This window comes from Eurosta solidaginis, chromosome 1 (genome assembly GCF_040869045.1).
Source record: "Eurosta solidaginis isolate ZX-2024a chromosome 1, ASM4086904v1, whole genome shotgun sequence".
NCBI classification, from domain to species: Eukaryota; Metazoa; Arthropoda; class Insecta; order Diptera; family Tephritidae; genus Eurosta; species Eurosta solidaginis.
The window spans coordinates 225019-248911 of record NC_090319.1 but is presented as its reverse complement, the minus strand read 5'-3'; the positions used below and the strand labels follow the sequence as shown (position 1 = coordinate 248911).

Sequence of the window (23893 nt, the reverse complement as noted above, 5' to 3'; positions counted from 1 at the left end):
GCCGTTTTGATGCCATGTAACTCGTCTAAAAACATACAGAATGTTATGGTCAATGTATTACAACCAGCCAGAGTTGATAAAATTAAGAATATTCGGGATTGCTATCACAGATAACCCTCTGAGGTCTTCAAGAAACGGGGTTCCAAGGAACCTGAGCCGGGCTCTAGCTAGAGCCGGGCTCTAGCTAGAGCCGGGCATTTACACATAAAGTGTTCTACTGTCTCCCTGGCATTTGGATCTTTGCAGCTTCTGCAGTATTCGTTATACGGAATGCCCATCTTTTCCGCATGCGTACCTACTGCCCAATGACCGGTGCAGACTGCTATCAGTTTGCGTGTGTTAGCCCTTGATTTGTTCAGAAGACTTCTCGTCCTCTTTCCATCATAGTTTGGCCAAATGGATTTTGATATTGCACAGGTGGTGATGTTATTTCACTTTGTTTGTGCTTTCTTCAAGTAGAAGCTTTAGATATTCGCGCTGGCTACTGCTAAGGGTATGCCTATTTCGACACTGGTTATTTCCTCGTTCATCTCCGATGAGCCCCTGCATGCTAGCTCATCGGCCTTCTCCTTACCCTCAATCCCCCTATGACCCGGGACCCAGATAACGCGTAGTTCTAGATTGGTGGATAACTGGGATATGAGTCGCTTACAAGCCCACACTAATTTTGAGTTAATGTGTGGCGAAGAAAGCGCTTTTATCGCTGCTTGGATATCCGACAGGGTGCAAACTTTACCAGCTACATTCAAGCCCTCCAGTGATTTGCAGGATTGCCAAATAGCGAGGATTTCTGCTTGAAACACACTGCAGTGCGAACCCCACACAGTGGTGTGCCTCTGCATACCTGCTTGCCAACACTAGCTCCACCTAGCTCTGCTGTTATTTCGCGGTTGCGAAGTAGGGTTGAAAGCCAAAGCCGTAGTGGTTCTTAAACCTCTGCCCTACCGAGGGCAGCCTCAATCGCTTCAGCTCTTACATTGTTAAACGCGCCTTCCACATCAACAAACGCAGCTAGATTGAACTGCTTGTGATGAAGGGACTTTTCCACCGTTCGAACTACCTCATGTAGCGCGGTTCCCGTGGATTTCCCTCTCAGGTACGCGTGCTGTGCCGTGGAAAGTGGAGCTTCACCTAGAAGCTCCCGTATATGTATATTTAGTAGCCTTTCGAACGTTTTCAGAACAAAGGACGTGAGACTTATTGGCCGAAAGTCTTTGGCTACTTCATGCCCCCTTCTGCCGACCTTAGGGATGAAAACCACCCTTGTTTTCGTCCACGAGACCGGAATGTGGTTGAGACGAATGCATGCCTCGAAGATCTTCTTAACCAAAGATTTCTGAGTCTTCTGCAGCATAATAGGTAGAATACCATCCACGCCCGGTGATTTATATGGAGAGAAGCTATCTATTGCCCAGGCAATTTTCTTCTCCGCTAAAAGGTTGTTTATGAGGCCAACAGGTATTTCCTGATGTGCCGTCTTTGTATCGCGTACTCCCTCCCCCTATCCATCCGGGAAGTGAGCATCTACAAGGATGTTTAGAGCCTCAGCCGCCGATCCTGCCCATGTTCCATCGGCGCGCTTGACAAATGTCTTGTTTGAATGACTCTTGGCAAGAATCTTTCCCAGCCTGGCTGAGTCCTTCGTGGACTCAATCGACTCGCGGTGTTCTCGCCAGGAGCTTGATTTTGCTGTCCATATGGCTCTCTTATACTCCCTCAGAGCCGTCCTGTACTCTCGGAAATCGTTCCTGAAGTGACAGTCGTTGAAGACCCTCCTCAGCTTTGACCTCAGGTCGCTGAGATTTTGTCCCACCACGGGAAGGTCTTTTTGTTCCTCGAAATTGGACAGGCAACTATAAAGGCCACCTGAAAACTTCTCCAGAGACCGAACTCGGTCGTCAAGACTGTCTGTAGATTGTATAGGCATCTTACTTCTATGGAGTCTATCGCTGACTATCTTGTCAAATAGGCTCCAGGACGTCCGTTTGGGGTTTCTGTGCGGCTGACTTATTTCTTTCTCCCAGTCTATGTTGAAAAGGATCAACCGGTGATCCGACAGGGAAAGTTTTTTCGACACCTACCAGTTTCTTACCGTAAGCTCCCGGAAGTCAGATGTTAGTGTTATATCAAGGACTTCCTCCGACCCCGGGAAGTTCGTCGTACTCGGAAAACTAAAGGTGGGAGAGCTGCCCTTGTTACATACGTAAAGGCTGTTAGCTAATATAAATTCAAACAGAGACTCACCCCGTTCGTTTACCTTGCTGCTCCCCAAAACCGCGTGCCTTGCGTTGGCGTCGCAACCCATCACGATGGTATCCTTCTTGATTTTTTGTGCTATCATTTTCGCGACCTCCTCTGGAGGAGCGGGTCGATCGTGGGCCATATAAGCCGAGGCGAACGTCATGCTTCGGCCGCTTTTTGACTCGACCTTGACCACAGCAACGTCGTAACTACTGAAATTAGGTAAAAAGAAAGCATTAATAGTATTCCTAACGAGGATACACGCCCTCGGTTTACTTTCTCCATGTGTGTATAAGAGGTTATAGTTTCGGGTCTTTAGGCCCATAACCTGTGACCGCCAGATCCATGGTTCCTGCACTAGGCAGACATCAATGTCCTCCCTGAGGAGGACCAGCAGGTTATCCGAGGCAACTTTTGAATGCTGCAGGTTAATTTGAGCCACCCTGAGCATTGGATTGACGACCCATCCTCACCCATCTCCGCCAGGTTGAGCTCCCCCAGGAGTTTGTTGGCGTCGCCAGAAGATCGTCTTCAGAGAGCGTTCCCAGAACGCTCCCTTTCTCCCCCTCCTTATTATTTGTATTTATATTGGGCATACAGTTCCCACGAGTTTGCATGGAATGGTTAGTCAGCCCCCGGCAGAGCCAGCATACCGGGGGTAAGGCACTTATACAACCGACCTTGCCCGGGCATCGGAGGGGACCGTTCGCGATCAGCCTTTCAATATACACCCGGTGACCACACAGCCATCGGCACGGGTACCTCAACACCTTGGCTTGGGTGTTGTTGGTGCGGCAATCCTCACATCTCCTGCAGCGACAAGTGATGCGTTCTTCTGAACACGCCATCGACGCCGTAGGACATATGGGGCTTTCCTCTTAGTTCGTCTCGTGTTGGGACCATTCCATAACACTCACACTTTGGCTTTGAGTTAAAGTATTTTAAGCCATTCAGGAATGAAGATTTATAATATGCAACCAAAAATTTCACAACTTTTTAAAAGAATGCTGAGAGAATGCACACAATTGATTCAATCTTTTTACAGCTCTGCCCCTTGCAAGGTTTGAGCTAAAGCACCCCTTGAAACCCAAAAGTTGGTGATTATGAGTTTAGTCCAAATGTAATTTCGTGTATTTCTGTTGCTTCTAATGACAAATTATACATATAAAAAATGATTGCATGTTAAACTCCAAAGCCAGAGACATTGGCTAACCCCAGCTTTCGTCAGCCATTTAAATGCGGCTGTTATTCATCACCGCCACCTTCTTCATCTTCATCAAATTCACCTTCCTCATCGGCGGTCGCCTCTTGATATTGTTGATACTCAGATACTAAATCATTCATATTGCTTTCAGCTTCGGTGAATTCCATTTCATCCATGCCTTCTCCGGTGTACCAATGTAGGAAGGCTTTACGTCTAAACATTGCTGTGAATTGTTCTGATACCCGTTTGAATAACTCTTGTATGGCAGTTGAATTGCCAATAAATGTTGCAGACATTTTTAGACCTCGGGGAGGAATATCGCAAACTGCAGTTTTGCAATTATTTGGAATCCACTCCACAAAAAAGCTACTGTTTTTATTTTGAATATTAAGCATTTGTTCGTCAACTTCTTTCATGGACATGCGTCCTCGAAATATTGCTGCTACTGTTAAATATCGCCCATGACGTGGATCACATGCAGCCATCATATTTTTGGCATCGAACATCTGCTGCGTCAGTTCAGGGACGGTCAGCGCTCGATATTGCTGTGAACCACGTGAAGTCAATGGAGCAAACCCAGGCATGAAAAAGTGTAATCGTGGAAAAGGCACCATGTTTACTGCTAGTTTACGTAAATCTGCATTCAACTGACCAGGAAACCGCAGGCATGTTGTAACACCAGACATAGTCGCTGATACTAAATGATTCAAATCGCCATAAGTGGGCGTTGTTAATTTTAGTGTACGAAAGCAGATGTCATAAAGCGCCTCATTGTCGATACAATATGTTTCGTCCGTATTTTCTACCAGTTGATGTACACTCAATGTAGCATTGTACGGCTCCACAACAGTATCGGACACTTTAGGCGATGGTACGACCGAAAATGTATTCATAATACGGTCAGGATATTCTTCTCGAATCTTCGAAATTAATAATGTGCCCATACCTGAACCAGTACCGCCTCCTAGAGAATGAGTTAGTTGAAATCCCTGAAATAAAAAAAAAATAAAAACGGAAAAGGAAAGTTAATTTTTTTGTCTTTTTACAACATTAGTCGGTAAAAGTCTAGTTGAGGGGACGACTGCTAATACGCTACCAAAAATATCGAGGGAGGTGTCAAAATACGCATATTGACTTCAACAATAATCCGAAGGCGGAAAAGAAAAATTATATCCCTGTCCGGAGATATTTGCAGTTGAAGTTGGCGATTTTCATGTGGTTGTTGTAATGTTGTGGTACCCACAAAAAAAAAATGTAAACATGTGTTTTGCGCGGATATAGTTTTGGTCTCCAAACCGGTGTTGGACCCACCCAGTGTAATTTTTTATAAGCGCCGGCGAAGGCCGCCAACGCCATTAGTCAAAGCTCAATTTATTTTACTTTAGGTAATAATTTACAACAGGGTCGATAGCTTATATTCATCCAAAAATATCGGGAGATGTGTTAAACAACGCGTTTTGACCTCAGCATTAATAATTCGAAGGCAACAAATTTTGACAAAAAACTGAAAAATTACTCTGGGCCCTTCCGAAAATTGGGTGGGATCCATAATATTTTTGCGCAGAACAGCTTTTCGCATTGGCGTCCTGGCGCGGTTGTAAAAAGTTACCTGGCCGGTCCACCAACGGCGTGGGATCCAAATTTTATCCGTGCAAAATCCCCTTGTAATTTTTCTCCCTGTGTAGAACAAAATTAAAACAACACCATGAAAATTGCCAACTTCAGCTGCAAATACATATATCTTGAAAGATTTAATTTGGTTTTCGCCTTCGGATTATTTATACCGATGTGAAGACGTCGTTTGACTCCTCTCCCTATATTTTTGGACGCATATAAGCAGCCAATCCCTGTTGTGAATTATTACCGGATTTAAATATTTACCTGTAGACAATCACATCCTTCTGATTCCTTCCTTACCACATCAAGTACTGAATCAACTAATTCGGCACCCTCCGTGTAATGACCTTTGGCCCAGTTGTTGCCAGCACCTGATTGTCCAAACACAAAATTGTCTGGCCGAAAGATTTGTCCGAAGGCGCCAGAACGTACAGAGTCCATGGTGCCCGGCTCCAAGTCGACCAGTATTGCGCGTGGTACATATTTAGCCCCCGTTGCCTCATTGTAATAAACGTTAATGCGCTCTAGTTGTAAGTCACTATCACCGTAATAGGTTCCAGTGGCATCGATACAATGTTCATCAGATATTACTTCCCAAAATTTTCCTCCAATCTGATTGCCACATTGCCCTGCCTGAATGTGTACAATTTCCCGCATATTTTATGGTGCAGTCTACTGTCTGCCAATACTAAGCTTCGTAATGCCAAGCCTTAATTCTTCACGTTTTTAAGGGACCGCTGAGTAAGCCAAATCAAAATTTGAGTGCAGACGAAGGAAAATATATGTCGGCAGTGTTAAGATAATTTGTATTTTTTTCTTGTTGTTGCCTTTTTAATAATTCACTGTTGGAAATCGCAGTGTTCCTTGCCGTGCTAGATATGGATACTCAGATCGCACTTGCGAAATTACAACTTATCACTTATCTTTATACAGTTTTTAATGCAATTCAAAAATGTAATTTTTAATAGGCCCTCGTCTGACTAAAATCTTTTCGAAATATGTTTAATATGAAAAAATTCTGAAATATATGCTTGGCGATTGAAATATAAATGCTAAGATACTGTGATAATCAACCAAGCCTTCTAAAACAGTGGTTTGCGTTCAAAGTGAAGATCGCCAAAAACATGGTATAAGAAAGAAGGCAATTCCATTGTCCTTATGAGGTTATAATTTCTCATTTAAAAGTAGATTATCGAAGCTTCTCTTGGTGGAAAAATTTAGCATAGCGTTGCCTAAACCAATATAGGTAGGAGAGGGTAATTCCCATGCCGTCGTACAAAGTGTTTATACTACAATGAAACATGTAGTATCGTTATTACTTTAGGTAGAAGTCTAATTAAGGGGTTGACTGCTAATACGCTACCAGACTTTTACCTTAATTCAGAGCTCCGTATTTCAAAATGTGGACATAAAAGATAAATAGAAGTTAAGGACGTAAGACCCTGTTTTTTATATATATTGCAACGATTTTCCGTCATCCTTTGTCAAACTTGGTTTGAAACAAGCCGGTCTCTGCGCTTTGCAATCTTCAGTGTCCTTTTTCGAAAAATGACTGGACTGACAATTCTTTAATAGGGCTAACAGAAAGGATAACTTATCCTGGTTACCGTGGTTCCCGGGTTTCAGTAATCAAACCAATCTACCCGATTTCCATGTCAGTAGTAGAATAAGTTTCACATGATATGTTTGGCATTTTGGCTTCCTTGAGGCACAAATATATTATTTAAAAAACGTGACTGTCTATTTGGGTTCTAATTCCCTGGAGTTCCAGATAACTAGAGCTCCCCTCGCAGCATATATGCCCTGACGAAATAAACAACTGATAATTGGTATATTACCCGGCAAAATTATTGGATTTTTTAGTGCGCACAGAAATTGCTATAATTTTTCAAAACCAATTATCAGCTAGTGGACGATTCAGTGAAGATGAATGTATTAATGTTAAGTGTTGTTTATTTATGTTTAGTAATGTTTATATGTTTTAATTAAGTTATTTAACATTGAATCGTCCCTGAGGAAGATGGAAATACCCATCGAAACGCGTATGAGAAAAAGAAAAACTTATGCTATAATTTTTCAAAACCAATTATCTGCTAGTGGACGATTCAGTGAAGATGAATGAACTAATGTTAAGTGTTGTTTATATATGTTTAGTAATGTTTATATGTTTTAAGTTATTTAAAATTGAATCCTCCCTGAGGAAGATGGAAAATACCCATCGAAACGTGTAGGAGAAAAAGAAAGCTTGTGTTTTGTCTTGAAATTATCGACCGAAAAGCTCCAATAACCACAAAAATATTAAAGATTTTTTGCTTAAGATGATAGCACGAAATGTCACCTGTTGAATTTTCAGGTAGTTAATATGCAGATCGACAACTGACAATGGAATTATCCTTATACCATGATAAAAACACCTACCAGGTATAACCGTTAAAATTTCTCACCTGCACACATATGTACATATGTATTTGCTTTTTTCTCAAACAAAAACAAGTTTTAATATTTTATGTTTATTTTATGATTTCCTTTTGCTGAGTTTGATTTTTAAATAATATATTCCGCAAAAGCTTCAAAAAAATAAAAATAAAAATAAAAATCATCACCGACCAGAAGAGACAACGGTTATACTTTGTGTGTTTATCATGCTTATATCGTGGTATAGATCATGATAAAAACGCAAGGTATAACCGTTGCCGACATTATTGATATTTTTCCAACTTAATATTTCTTAATTGCACACAAATTTACATATTTATCCCACACAGCATTTTGATGATTCAATTTGGAATTTTTCTCCATATCAATACAATTTGATCAGTTTTTGTGATTAAATTCTGAGTTATCATACAATTAAGCAAAGGAAATAATGAAACATGATTTATTTTGATGATGACGATTTATAAGATGATAGCACGAAATGTCACCTGTTTAATTGTCAGGTAGTCAATATGCAGATCGACAACTGACAATGGAATTATCCTTATACCATGATAAAAACACCTACCAGGTATAACCGTTAAAATTTCTCACCTGCACACATATGTACATATGTATTTGCTTTTTTCTCAAACAAAAACAAGTTTTAATATTTTATGTTTATTTTATGATTTCCTTTTGCTGAGTTTGATTTTTAAATAATATATTCCGCAAAAGCTTCAAAAAAATAAAAATAAAAATAAAAATCATCACCGACCAGAAGAGACAACGGTTATACTTTGTGTGTTTATCATGCTTATATCGTGGTATAGATCATGATAAAAACGCAAGGTATAACCGTTGCCGACATTATTGATATTTTTCCAACTTAATATTTCTTAATTGCACACAAATTTACATATTTATCCCACACAGCATTTTGATGATTCAATTTGGAATTTTTCTCCATATCAATACAATTTGATAAGTTTTTGTGATTAAATTCTGAGTTATCATACAATTAAGGAAAGGAAATAATGAAATATGATTTATTTTGATGATGACGATTTATAAAATAAATTTTAAGATTTTATAAAAATGAACAAAAATAATAATCAAACTTTTTTGCTTTTGATGATCAAAAGCTGAAAATATTTTTTTAATTCACATTTTGAAATCATTTTTGAATTGAATTTGTTCAAATTATATCATGGTTAAGCTATGTACATATATGGTTGGCTCATCTCTACAGCAACAGCATACCATTGTTCAAATTGTCAAACTCTGCGTGTTGGTGTTAGGCGAATGGAATGGAGAGAAAACAAAACATTGCAATACCTGTGTGTTGTGGGAAAATAATGCGATAAATTAGATGCATTTACTGAAAAAATAACTGAAGGTGATGTGAAACTAAAAAACTGACCACCACGACAGTAAATAATTGTCAATGTGTTGGTTACATTTTACGTTTGCCATCTCCTTTTGACTTTCCACAATACCAGTAAAATGCAAAACATGAAATCAGCTGATGAGATGAGCCATGCATTATACCTATATGACACTACTTTATTTTCTCGTATTTTTCTTAAATTTTTTTCCTCCCTCCCTCTTAATACGGTTTGTAAATGTCTGAACTATTAGGTAATTCACATGGTCTCCTATTCGCCGTATGTGCTATGCGTCAATCAAATTTAATATTAGAAACCATGGAAGCAGTTCAAATCTTAAAACTTTACATGAATTCGACTCTCTTGTGAATTGCCCATATATTCAAAAACTTACGAAACACAAGATACAGGTAGTCAATATTTAGATCGACCACTGTCAATGGAATTATCCTTATACCATGATAAAAACACCTACAAGTCCACACACCCGACGTCCTCGTAACTTTTATAAATCTTTTGTGGCTCCTTGCTGTTCACGCCCAAGGGCGTGCCGTTAGTCGGCCTTAGCGCCGCCCACTACCTTCTAGCAGCCCTGCTGCTCAGCAAGTACCCGCTGCTGCTCGCGCCCCATGGCGCCATCAGCTTATACGACCGCTCCTACTCATAACCACAGTCCCCGTAGTAGAGTTGGTAGCAATGCCGAGCATTAGCCCCCGCCACCGTCTTCTTCTCCCGCTCTTTCCGACACTAGCATTCGAGTAGGTCAGGGAAACAGACTCTTAGCCCCTACCACCTTTTGCACGTTTGCAAGCACAGAATATATATGTTTGCGACATCTGCCCAATGCAGCTCCTGCCTTGGACGGTGCCAATGCTCATGCCAATGCGTTGAAGCTCAGGGCCACAACAGCAATTGCATCCTGGCCTCCCTCAACTCAGTTGTAGTTACCCGTCACTTACCCCCAGAGTGACGACGTCTCCCCCGTTGAACTTCAGAGTTCTGCAGTTAAACTGTAATTGGTTAACTGGGAAGATCACGGAGATAGTTGATTTCATGAAGCGGCATAACATCCGCATTGCTGCGATCAAAGAGACCAAACTCACAGCAAGATCTGCTCCGAGTATAACGTCCACAGAAAAGATCACGAGAGGGGAATTGGAGGCGGCCTCGCGCATATCATTCATATCTATTCGATCCCGACATCGGCCACAGGGACAGTGTCCTGGAACGTAAAGGCATATCTGTCCGGCCAGCCGATAAATCATCAACATCTACATCCCTCCTGTCACCTGTTTCCGCAGTGGATATTGCCCTGACATCAGCGCACTACTCACTGGCGATAATCGCATTATCACAGGCGATTTCAATGCCCACCACGATCTATGGCATTCTAACCTACAGGTGGACATGAGACTAAATAGAGGAAACGACGTTCTGCACAATAAACGGAGACGCCCCCACTCGTATCATAGGAAGCTGCCACAGCTCGCCAGATCTATCTATTTACAATATGGACGCGCCAAATGTCGACCATATTGAACATCCACGTCGATGGCATCACGCTACCGACGGTCTTACACCCTAAAATCTTGGGTGTGACGTTCGATCAGGATCTACATTTTGGAGAGCATGCAGCCGCAATTGTACCGAAAACCCAGAGCCGTAATAAAATCCTCAAATCTCTTGCCGGAAGCACTTGGAGAAAAGATAAAGAAACGCCCATCACCACTTACAAAGCTAGACTTTTAAACGGATCGATTTCAAGCCCATTTCTTTTGGAAGAATGTTTTGAATGTTCCATGCCGAGTTTCAAGGCATTATAAACCTATAATTCTTAAACAATGCAGAAGCAATTTCCAACTACACGAACCCTTTCAATGTTTGTGTGAAGATTATAACTCTCACTCGCGAATAATTGACGTTTCGGACTCGCTCTTTGCCATAAAAAAGACGGTTCTATCTTCTCTTAATGATTTAAAAATTATATTTATACTTTTAATCTATTGTATTTTGTGAATCTATATTTCTCAGCTGATGAGTTTCTCTGTAGCTGAGCGGTTTTAGATCTCGGCGCTTAAGAAGCCACTGCCTCTCAAAAAAATTATAAATAACACATAAATAAGAATTAGGATAAAAAAAGTATGTATAAAAAAGAAAAAAAAAAGTATGTATGAATTAAAAAAAAAAAAAAAAACAGGATTAGCCTGGTTTCATCGGGCCACAAAAAAAGGACGTGTGGCACTCGGGGACTGCCGCGGTAAAGCTATTGCATATTATCAACTTATGCAATTATAATATTTATGCAACATTTTGTTTTCTTTGATATTAATTCAAGTTTTGTCTTTGATATTAATTCAAGTTAACCTTTTTAAGCGTGGTGACCGATAAGAAAACAAATTTTTTACTTTTATTGAATAAATGAGAAGTTAATATTTAACTTTCACTTTAACTTTAACTTCATTTTTAACTTTAACTTTAACATTCACTTTAACTTTAATTTTACCTTTAACTTTAACTTACTTTATTTTTAACTTTAACTTTAACTTTAACATTCACTTTAACTTTAACTTTAACTGTAACTTTAACTTTAACCTTAACTTTAACTTTGACTTTAACTTTAACTTTCATTTTAATCTTAACTTTATTTTTAACTTTAACTTTCTCTTTAAATTTAACATTCACTTTAACTTTAACTTTAACTGTAACTTTAACTTTAACCTTAACTTTAACTTAAATTTTTATAAGCTTTTCTGATCTAATTGTTGATAGTGCGAATAAAAGAGACTTATTCCACCTTTTAACTCAACGTTTCGCCTGTTGTTGTAGCGATTAGGTTACTCCTCGAAGGCTTTGGGGAGTGTTATCGATGTGATGGTCCTTTGTCGGATACAGATCCGATACGCTCCGGTAACACAGCACCATTGAGGTGCTGGGCCGACCATCTCGGGAACGATTTATATGGCCACATTGAACCTTCAGGCCATCCCTCCCTCCCCACCCCCAAGTTCCATGAGGAGCTTGGGGTCGCCAGAGCCTCGTCTGTTAGTGAAACGGGATTCGCCGCTCGAAGGTGAGGTTGACAATTGGGTTGGAGAAGCTATATATTGCGCTACACAACCCCTTAAATCCTGTGCTTTGTTTTTGTTTGCGTATGTCGGCCATAGTGCAGGTCTACAAGTAGGATATGTAGCAGCACGCACATACACAGCCACGCTCACCTGATAAAATGCTTGTTCTTGTTCGTATTTTTTGTGGATGTTATTCGGCACTGTTGTAGTTCTTGGTCCAAGAAAAGTGTAGTAAAATTTTTATTGTAAAATTACAAAGAAATATCCTTATTTACTTTCAAACGAGCACTTAATTACATATCTCTTTAAATCCATATGTTTTGGACAATTTTAATTAACAAATTGTGATACTTTATTATAGGGGACGATTGCTAAAACACGACCAAAACCGTCGGTGGAGGTATTAATAGACGCGTTTTTGCCTCGCCTCCAATAACTCGAATACTTTTTCGCCTTTGGACTATCGATAAAAGCACAAAACGCATCTTTTCATATCTCTTTCTACTATTTTTGACGGGTTATTGCAGTCGACCTTCGTTTCAAACTGTTTTTTGCGCAAAACTTTTGAACGGGTAGAAAAACTTAGCACCCGTGTTTGAATTCTTAATGCTGGAATAATTACGCGTCCTCAGATACCCCAATTCAAGACTTTTGTATAATTTTCTGTAGGACCCATATAGGTGCACCTCATATTCATACTAAATTCGTTCAAAAAAATTAACCATCACAGCAACCCATATCTGATATTCCGCTCCTTTTTTTGTTTCCCTGCGTCGCTTCCAACGACAGCAACCCCGGTAATTTTGACACTTCGTTCAGTGTCAAACGCATGTTCCACGCAGGTTGCACTGAGTTCCACAATAGTTTGACACTGACCGAAGTGTCAAACTGCAATGTGTTAGAAAAGGAAAGGAATTGCTTCCTTCTCATACATATCATACTTGTAAACCTGTACTATGATGTCGGCTTCGTGTTCAGCTAATCGCGTACCTAGTGTTCTTTTTGTTGTGCCGATGTACACTTTGTTGCAGTTTTCGCTGTCGTTACCTTTGCACTGTATTTCATATACTACATTACTTTGTTGTTGGATATCTATAGGGCTTTTTGCTTTTGTGAAACACGTCGCTAAAGTGCAATTCGATTTAAATGCCAATGTTGTGTGGGATGTTTTCTTATTATTATGATCATGTGCGAGACTTTCTGTCAGCCTGGGAATGTATATGACACTGAAGTATCGTTTTGTTTGGTTGTCTATATTTGGGGTTTGTTTTGACCAATCTGAAATCAAATTATTGTTGTTGTTGTGAATGCGGGTGTCCAAGAAAGGGATACTGCCATTTACTTCTTTCTCTATAGTGAATTTTAACTTGTTGTGGTATTTGTTGAGTGTATCTAAAATTATATTTGCGTCGTCCTTTTCAATAATCGCGAGTTTTGTTTTATGTGTAATCATGTTCACCGTCTCCTTACATATCTCTATATATATGCATGTTAAAAAAATATACAAAACTTATTGTAATGTTCGCTTTCTTTTATTAAATAAATATAGATATCTTAACTCCTGATGATGCCAAGGAAATTTGGCGAAACGTTGCGTTAAAAGGTGGAATAAGTCTCTTTTATTCGCACTATCAACAATTAGATCAGAAAAGCTTATAAAAATTAAAAATTTGCATGCCAAACAAACTGATCGGTAACAAAACTCTTTTAACTTTAACTTTAACTGTAACTTTATATTTAACTTTAACTTTAACTTTAACCTTAACTTTAACTTTAACTTTAACTTTAACTTTAACTTTAACTTTAACTTTAACTTTGATTTTAACTTTAACTTTAACCTTAACTTTAACTTTGACTTTAACTTTAACTTTCATTTTAACTTTAACTTTATTTTTAACTTTAACTTTAACTTTCTCTTTAACTTTAACATTCACTTTAACTTTAACTTTTACTTTAGCTTTAACTTTAACAAGGAAATTTGGCAAAACGTTGAGTTAAAAGGTGGAATAAGTCTCTTTTATTCGCACTATCAACAATTAGATCAGAAAAGCTTATAAAAATTAAAAATTAGCATGCCAAACAAATTGATCGGTAACAAAACTCTTTTAACTTTAACTTTAACTGTAACTTTAACTTTATATTTAACTTTAACTTTCGCTTTAACTTCAACTTTAACTTTAACCTTAACTTTAACTTTGACTTTAACTTTAACCTTAACTTTAACTTTAACTTTCACTTTAACTTTAACTTTAGCTTTATTTTTAACTTTAACTTTAACTTTCGCTTTAACTTTAACATTCACTTTAACTTTAACTTTATTTTTAACTTTAACCTTAACTTTAACTTTGATTTTAACTTTAACTTTAACCTTAAATTTAACTTTATTTTTAACTTTAACTTTAACTTTAACCTTAACTTTAACTTTAACTTTAACTTTCACTTTAATATTAACTTTAACTTTATTTTTAACTTTAACTTTAACTTTCGCTTTAACTTTAACATTCACCTTAACTTTAACTTTAACTTTATTTTTAACTTTAACTTTAACCTTAACTTTAACTTTGACTTTAACTTTAACTTTAACCTTAAATTTAACTTTAACTTTATTTTTAACTTTATCTTTAACTTTCGCTTTAACTTTAACATTCACTTTAACTTTAACTTCAACTTTAACTTTAACTTCAAATTTAACTTTAATTGTAACTTTAACTTTAACTTTATCTTTAACTTTAACTTTCGCTTCAACTTTAAAATTCACTTTAACTTTAACTTTATGATCCGGGGTGGGCGTGAGCTTAGCACCTGCTAACAAGCCAACCTAATATAAACGCACGCAAGTTATTTTCTGTCAAAAATGTCTCATGCACATACAACTTGTATGAGAGCAACTCAAATTGAATTTGCTGCGTGAAAACCTAACTCGATTTCCAATTTTTGTTCTGCGTGACATTTAGATTTGACGTTTGCACACATGCTTTACATTGTCGCAACGCATGCTTATTTGGGTTAGGGCAAAAAACGCCGGTTGTTTGCGTGCCCTAAGAAAACGCAGTGCGGTTTTATTAGGTTGGCTTGTAAGCGACCATATATGTATACGATAAGCGATAGCACAATGGCGACTTCGTGAAAGTCAACGACAGCTCTTTTAGTTTGATTTCGATGGTCGTACAGTAAGGAAGTGTCGCATACGCGCTTAAAACAGAGTACCAAAGAGTGCGAGTGACACATGTTCACCGTTCAAGCATTGAAATCGAACTAAATATATAATTGATTTTGCTTTCGTGCTCGCTACGCGTTCGTGTTTACTAACACATTCTCAATTTGGTAACCGTGTTAATGTAGTGGTGCCCACCGCTGTTTGTGATAGAGATCCAATTTTATGTATTTGGCCTGTTGCTAACACCGAACCTTTACGAACCTTTTCGGATCTTTTTTGACAAATATCCGTTACGGTTTTTTTTTTGATTTAGTCGCCAAGCCCGGGATAAAATCTATGCAATAGCTTAAAAGTGGTGTTGAACGCACCCAATGTAATTTTTTATAAGGGCAGCCAAAGGCCGCCAATGCATAAAGGTGTTCTGCGCAAAAATACTATGGACGGTTTTTCGTTAATATCTTTTCATTTAAAATTTCTATTTTCCGCCTTCGTATTATTGTTGTCGAGGTCAATACGAGTCTTTTGACACCTCTCTCGGTATTTTTGGACGCGTATTACCAGTGTCATGCTGTCGTATAGAATTACCATATATTTTTGCGTTATTGATATTTTATCCAAAACCGAATTTTTGGTGGACAGTGGACATAACCAGAAAATATCAAATCTCAACGGTCAACCGCATGCCAGAATTTTCAATTCAAGAATTGTATTGTGTTTTCCCGCAAAAGGAAGAATCAGGCCGCGATCCTCTTCTGAGGAATTTTCTTCAACAAATTGGTTCGATTTTCTGTGTGAAATTGGTATTGAAAAGAGTACTTTAATTTATCATGAAAAAATTCCTATAGGGAAAAGGGTCTAAAATAAGTTTTCTCCTCTCCTGTAAAATTCAAACGCTGTTAGATAGACGGTAGTTGGTCAATAGATAACGGAGCCTCCACCGCGCAAGGGTTGTAAATATATTTTATTCTATTCTAAAAGCAGGCAACGCCTTTACGGGGTATTTCGTTCTTTTGTGAAAATTGTTGCCTGCGAGCAACGCGAAAGCGTTACACTTTTACCTGCATTAAATAACAATGTGACAGTGTAACCCTGCTAAATCAAATGACCGTGACAATTTATTTTCGTAACTTCACAAATTTTAATCAAAGAAAATTTAAATGAATGCAATTACTGCTAATGAGTTCTTATTATTGTTGACAGTGCGTTTGCAAAAATTAGATATTTGTGTTCTTTTCATGCACTACAAAAGTTGACAATTTTCTGGGGTAGGACTAATTCTATTAAGGTCTTACTATTTATTTAGGCAACCATTTCTTTCAAAAAAGAAAACACTATAAGATACTATTTTTTCTTCTATTTTGTTTAAAAATAATTTACTGGCCAAATACATGTGAGTCGATTGAACACAACCAAACGAAAAGTGATAAAAACTTTGGTGGAAGATTTATTAACAATGTAAGTGTCACATATTTCGATTTGTGGACTTCAAAGACACAATCTCAGTGAAAAAGCTGCGGATTACCCCGAAGGTTTAGTTGCTTTAAGTAGCTTATCAGATTAGTTAAAACTGTAATCAATGCACTCCCCATCAGCCAGTTACTCACCATAAACAATGGGACGAATCGGGTCCGGCGCATGAAACTATCAACACTTTGCAAGGTTGAAATGCTCCATTAATTTGCAAATTCACCTCATTACCATCTAATATTGCAACACGGCCAAAAGAAAAAACCCAACGATATATATTGTATCACGTTTTTATTGAAAATTCTTCATCGTTTTTATAAAAAACTAATTAATTGATTAACTCACTAAAGCAATTTAGTCAAGGTTTAAAACTATCAGTTTGTATTATATATTTTCATAATTTCCTGTTCAAGAAGAGAAAAATTTAAAATGTAATAGATAACTAGTTTAAAATTAATCCAAAAACAAGTGTATGCAAATGAATATAGACATTCGCAGTTGGAATTATTCAATGTTTTCGGAAACGGAAGGACTTTTGCTAATACCCTAGTTCTTTTTCCTCCACGCACCATATCGGCACTTTAGAAATATTGACTGTAATTAACGCCGTCAAAAATTACGCGAAAACTTCTTAAAATTTTTGAACCTAACGAATTTAAAAAAATTAAAAACGTATAAAAAAGTAAAATGGGGATGCATGGTTGAACTATATGGTTGGCTCATCTGTACAATAACGTCTGTTCAAATTATCAAAATCTGTATATTGGTGTTCGTGCGAATGGTATGGAATGGAAACATAAAACTTAGCAGTTTTTGTATGTGTAAGAAAATGTTGCCAATTTGTTGGTTTCATTTTGAGATTGCCATCTCCTTTTGACAATCCCATCGACCATGCAATGAAATAAAAAAAATCAGCTGATGAGATGAGCCAACCATATAATTGAGCCATGATGGGGATGTAAACAAAAAAAAAACCGCTTGACAGTTTTGCGAAGAAATCACCTTTTCATCATGCCTTTTCATATAGAAAGTCGACTCATTTAAAAATAGCATTAGAAATGCCATAACGAAATGGTTTACTCATTGAGTTAACTTATTCATTCCGTATGTTCGGTACAATCGTCTCTAATTAAATATTTATGGAATCGTTTTAATATTTGGATAATTTATATACTTATTTGGAACATTCGGACGTCGTGACGTAGTATCAAACAAACGTGCCCAGAGTATTCCAAATTAACGCTTTATCGGGAACGATTACATGATTACTTAAACGGAAAAAAGCTTTTCGAAGTTTCAGAACAAATAGGTAAATAATTCGTATGTAGCAAGACAGCACATAAGTTCAATCTTCTTTCAAGGCCGGAATATAAAGTTCTAAGACAATCAGCCTTTTTAACACGCTTATATTGTATTGTATCGAATTTTGGGAAATTCCTGACAAGTATGCACCTTCTGCTAACGTTCGAAAAGCTGAACTGTCGAATAAATAACTCAAATATTCACTATAGCCAAATGCGCTTTATTTAGACTACTTTGGGAATTAAAATCAAACTGATTGATTATCGCTTGCACCGCGCTGCTTTCGTACTCTCCGTTACCCTCGTTCACCTCTTTCTCCTAAGGTCTAGACTTTTCACGAACATGCCTTCTAAAACAGTTGTATCTCATTCTTGGCTATTTATCTGTATGTGTGAGTAACAACTTCTGCTCTTGGCTGATAATAATGTGATGTGTATGTGAAATAATCCCTTTGCTTCAAGCTGCTGGTTATGTGTATGTATGGCTGCTTGTTTGATGTGTTCATGTACATAAGTGTGGCTGCTTGCTTTATTCAGAGAGGATAAATAGAATAAGAGACGTAATTTAAATTTTTATTTGTAATGTACCTGATTGGCGGGTATTAGAAAATTGCCTTCTACACATTTTTAAGATCTTTGTATTAATATATTGTAACGAATTTACTGCAAATCCTCTTATTTGCCACCTTATGCTAAGTTCGAACCACTAAACTGTTGAATAAATAACTCCAATATTTAATAATGCAAAATGGCCTTTATTAAAGTACTTCACAATAAATAACTCTACTATTGCCCGACAGATTGCGTGCTTAATCAAAACTGATTGATAGCTATGAAATTGAATTCTCGCGCCTTTACTGTCGCGGCCTTTTATACTTTTTGATTTCTCGTTGCATACTTCTAGGCTTTTCCATTCCAGAACTTACTAGTTAGTTATCAGCTACAAAATCACCAGCCACAACTATGTTTATAGCTTCTCATATGCGCGCGAGTAATACTTGCACAACTCTTGTGAGCACCTTAGATAAGATATATGCATGTGTTTGTGCGTTGCTTCTCCGCTGCTCGTATGGACATGTGTGTAGACCTAATGATTGAATTATTGATGTGCATAGTATTCACTGTTTAACATCGGCTTAAAGATGGCAATACCCCTTAGTGTTGCTAATATTCGTAACAATATATTGTGATTGTTGGAAAGAGGACGAATTGCTTAATCAATACGATCCTTTAAAACAATCAAAAATACCTCATGAAATGTGTAGAAGCAATTTAAAATGACTCCTCAAATGGGACATTACAAATTCATTTCGCAAAAAGTATGAAATGACGTCTCTTATTCTATCTATCCTCTCTGCTTTATTATGGATGTGCATTTCTTTAGTAGCATCATTGTGATGTATAAAACTGCTAATATTCGCCACACTGCCCTCCACCTTGTGGGCTGTATAACGCTTGCCCAGTGGAACACTACGAGGAGCTTGACGGATCGGCGTCGCATCTCCAATGTCAATTTGATGTTTCACAACTTTGGTGCGGCCTGGTTTGGAACCATCTCGGTCAAATACATATGTTTGTGTGCTTTAGGAGCAGTTGTTTTGCCTTACTCTGATAGTCTTCCTCTAGCGCCCCGTGTATGCCGTGATGTCATTTGAAAGATCAGTCTTGCAAGTTGAAACGTTTCCCGGGACCTGTTTACAATTAATAACTACTTCAGCCTCTTGGCATCTTCCCAATATAGTTCCTTTGGTTAGTTCGAGTGGTGACTTGAACGTCCATCTTGTTTAGTCATAGCCAGGGTTTCCCTTACAAGTATATTCGTTGTTGATTTGTTTGCTGCCTCGAAAACTCACAATTTGTTTGTTCCACAATCTCCATCAATCCTTGCACAGATGAAAACCTCGATTTTGGTGGTATTTGCTGATTCTCCTCCACCAGCACCCATTTACTGCTGTAGCCTTTTTCGTAGCAGAAATTAAGTGGCACATCCATGTTCTCATATCGCATCGTCTTGCTTTGCATGTCGATCTTGATGCCTTGGCCGATTAAGAAGCCCACTCCAATTATGAACTATAAAATTGTGTAGTACTATGACGTTCTTAATTGCGACTTCACATGCTACTACTTCTCCTAGAACTTGGGTGTCTTCTCCAGTGGTTGTACGGAATCTTGCTCCATGCAATGGTATTACCTTCTTGTTGACTAAATCCGTTCGAATAATGGAATGAGGTGCACCTGTACCTACAGTCAGTAAACGTTCCTTTCCATCCACAAGTCTTCCGACAGCGAGATTGCTCGACCTTCTTCCAATTTGCGAGATAGAGATTATAGGGAATTCAATTTGCGGGAGCCAGCTGTCGTCCCTTGCGGCTGACTCGCTTTAGTTTAACGATTGAGTGGACTTGGAGATTTGCTCATCTCCCTCAGCTCTGCGTTTACGACCACCCACATTGTTGGAACTATTAGGACCGGTGCTGCAATGACGTGCAATGTGACCTAGGTTGCCGCACTTGAAACATTTCATAACTCCGGCATTTTTCTGTTGCGATCCCTTCAGTGCTTCTAAAATTGTGTCTACCCAATCTGGCCTTTCTACTTCCACACGATGAGCTTTGTTTGCTGGTTTACTCAATAGTGAGGCAGTTTCCTGAGCCAATGCATGTGATACCGTTTCTGCGAATGTAGGTTTTGGGGTGCTCGCTTCGTTTCAACATCCCGTATTCCATGGAAAAGCCTCTGAATTTTTATTTTTTCGGTGTATTCTACGGGTGCGACTCTATTTTTACATGTCATTCGGATTCATAAACAAATAGCCACAGATCAAAAAAGTATCACACCAAACAATTATTTTCTGAAAAATTCCATTTTTGACTATATTTTCTCAATTTTCTCGAAACTGTTCGATTGCAATTTTTGCTTTTGGTTTGGAGCTCCTCATACGAGTATGTATACTCTTTTAAATATATGTAAGTCCTACTACTCACCCAAAGAGGGCTTGATAAAATCTAATAGTTGCATTGGCGTATATGGGGAAGTTTATCAGTTTTTTCCTTTCCTGAACATTATAATTCTTTTAATTTAATTCCTGTTTTGAGTTCGAAAACAGTGCGGTATATCAAAAGCAAAATCAATTTTTTTAAACACAACACATAATCGATTTCTTCAAAAAGTTGCCTGTAAAAGGTTTTAACTTGTTTGCAGATTCAGGATATGTAAAAAAATTTAAAGTGAGAGAAACTTCAATTTAAACTCAGTTCAGGCACAACGTGATTGTATGTAATAAAATATTTAAGGACACATGAATACTTGCGTATGTATGTGTTAAGCGCGTCATGGTAAATACACTGGAACATAATCGGTAACTTCATATGTACATACATACATATACATAAATGCACTTGCTGCCTTTGACTTATCTTAATCCTAATAAGGTGAAATTATACCTGCAAAGGAGTAGCAAAGAGTAATAGTAAAAAAACGTGTAAATACAAATATTTTCAAAACTACTAAATCCGTCGTTAGTCTTACATAGTTAACCTTGACTTGACTTCGAAACTTATGGCCGCGTTAGAATGGATTTTCTATGAACATGAGTTTTGATGCAGAATAGAACATCGTCACATTCACGCAAGATGTTGAGTTTGTTAACATAAATAAAACTTCGATCTTAGTACGTTAAACTAATTTTGACTTGCTCATTCCCATTCAAAATTTCGAGAAACATTGTTCGAACATTCATACCATACAAGACAAATACATCCTAACGTATTTTGTTTACTAATCACACTGGTTTACAGCCAAAATGCACCAGAGACGCCATTATGAAATTCCTATGTAAAATCACCCCCTGATTTCGAAAATCAAGGTTATTTTTAATTCTATGGTGACGTTTTTGAGATATTTACGAATAACGGTTTTTTCAAAAAAAAAAAAAAAAATAAAAAAATGGGTCCACTTAATCATATATATCTCAAGAACGAATTGAGCAATTCCAAAACGGTTTAAAGCTTTTAAAAGGTAATAAAGTTTTCTATAAACTATGCATACAACACTTTTTGCTATGCCCTGCATATTCAAAGATAACGAAAAATCATTACGGATTTTTTCCATTTTTTTTTTGTAGAAATATAAAAAAAATTATACTTTGCGAGGAAGGATCTCGAAAACTTTTTATTTTTTTGCAGATTTGTTTTTTTTCCTCTAAGCTCTGTTTTATTACAAAAAAACAAGCTTTCATTCAACAAAATCGATGGACTAATACAACAGTCATAAGCATTCACGTAAATATTCCCATTTAATACTTAAGTACCCTACTGATACATATGTGTTTTATATTTACTTGAATGCTTATAACTTTTGAATTAGTTCATCGATTTTGTTGAATGAAAGCTTATTTTTTTGTAATAAAACAGAGCTTAGAGAGAAAAAAGCAAATCTGCAAAAAAATAAAAAGTTTTCGAGATCCTTCCTCGCAACGTACAAATTTTTTATATTTTCACAAAAAAATGGAAAAAATCCGTAATGATTCTTCGTTATCTTTGAATATGCAGGGCCTAGCAAAAAGTGTTGTATGCATAGTTTATAGAAAACTTTATTACCTTTTAAAAGCTTCAAGATCCTTCCTCGCAACGTACAAATTTTTTATATTTTCACAAAAAAATGGAAAAAATCCGTAATGATTGTTCGTTATCTTTCAATATGCAGGGCCTAGCAAAAAGTGTTGTATGCATAGTTTATAGAAAACTTTATTACCTTTTAAAAGCTTCAAACCGTTTTGGAATTGCTCAATTCGTTCTTGAGATATATATGATTAAGTGGACCCAATGTTTTTTTAAAAAAAAAAAAAACCGTTATTCGTAAATATCTCAAAAACGTTACCATAGAATTAAAAATAACCTTGATTTTCGAAATCAGGGGGTGATTTTACATAGGAATTTCATAATGGCGTCTCTGGTGCAGAATTTGTGATCCAGTGTCATTAGTTAAAATGAATTTTTTGATTGCAATTCACAAAAGTCAAAATATTTCATATGCCAACCTGCTTCGTTTTCAACCATCTTGGGTGGCTTAACTCACAATAGTCCTGGAATTTGTTGAACTCATTGAGCTACTTTGAGTTGTGTGAGAAAGATTACAATAGAGACGTGACAAACGAGAAGTAACACTTTCAAAATTTTTGCATAGAATTTTTAGAAAGAACGGTACAAAAACTGTGGCTACTGCCTAAAGAGGACCAAAGTATTGAAAATGGGACCAAAGAGGCAACCGTGGCCAAGGTCGCGCAATGTATGGTTCTCTGTGCAAATACATGCAATTTACTCATCTGACAATGTACGATGCTGTATAAAAAACCTTATGTGACGGGCCTTGATTATACTAACATGCATACGATCTGGCTTCTAAAACTAAAAAAACCATCAGAAAATGCATGCCTTCATACAAATGCCAACATTTAAGTGAAAAAGCATAAATGGCATCCCAAAATATAAACGCGACTTAGATCTTAAGCGTAGTATCCAGATTAGATTTACGCCGATCACTATATGGGCGGCGGCGGCGTGGGCGGCGCACCGGTGTTCTTGTTTTAAAAAGCTTTTTTCTATTTAAAAAAATAATATTTAGGAAAGGTTTTGTTTGTATGTATTTAACGGAATCAAGATATTGGCGATTTTGGAAAGATCCGGGGTTTTTGCCTCAAAGTCTCGCGGATCGTTCCAAAAATTTCAAGAGTAGCTCCTTGCGGAGGCACTTTCCTTCATTCACTTACTCCAGGGATGCTTCGAACCTAGTCCCGGCCTAAGGGGCTGGTACTGCTGTGTCTGCCGAAAAAAATTGAAGTACTTAAAATGGCCACACTTTTGTCTGTATGTCTCGTACAAAGCGTAGTTTCACCGAAGGAGATGTTCTGGTCTAACTTCTAATACTCGTTATCGTCACGATTTCTTTAAATTATTTGTGACTCCTTGCTGGTCACGCACAAAGGCGACTTACGGTTGCTATTAATGGTCTTTTAATACTCATGGCTCTTATGGCAC

The 23893-nt window shown here is 37.5% G+C and overlaps 2 protein-coding genes across 2 annotated transcripts in view; both read right to left on the bottom strand.

Annotated features, from left to right (window-relative positions):
• Nucleotides 1-2886: 2886 nt before the first annotated feature.
• betaTub85D (beta-Tubulin at 85D) lies at nucleotides 2887-8389 on the bottom strand. The gene is made up of 2 exons (XM_067777119.1): nucleotides 5327-8389; nucleotides 2887-4434 (listed from the first exon to the last, which is right to left on the bottom strand). Exons 1-2 carry the CDS (start codon nucleotides 5717-5719, stop codon nucleotides 3487-3489), a joined length of 1341 nt encoding a protein of 446 aa, XP_067633220.1. The 5' UTR covers nucleotides 5720-8389; the 3' UTR covers nucleotides 2887-3486.
• Nucleotides 8390-16835: 8446 nt separating this feature from the next.
• Nucleotides 16836-23893, bottom strand: part of LOC137245895 (uncharacterized) — a 152679-nt gene continuing 145621 nt past the window's right edge. Inside the window, exon 13 of the transcript XR_010951416.1 lies at nucleotides 16836-18385. The gene's annotated coding sequence lies outside the window, so the exon portion shown is untranslated. The remainder of the gene's footprint in view (nucleotides 18386-23893) is intronic.

What these genes read in the sequence shown, in the direction of transcription:
- betaTub85D (XM_067777119.1), bottom strand. Translation starts at nt 5,719, where the DNA reads ATGCGGGAAATTGTACACATTCAGGCAGGGCAATGTGGCAATCAGATT. An exon ending in AAGGATGTGATTGTCTACAG is followed by an intron (nt 4,435 to 5,326) that starts GTAAATATTTAA and finishes TTTTTATTTCAG; the next exon opens with GGATTTCAACTAACTCATTC.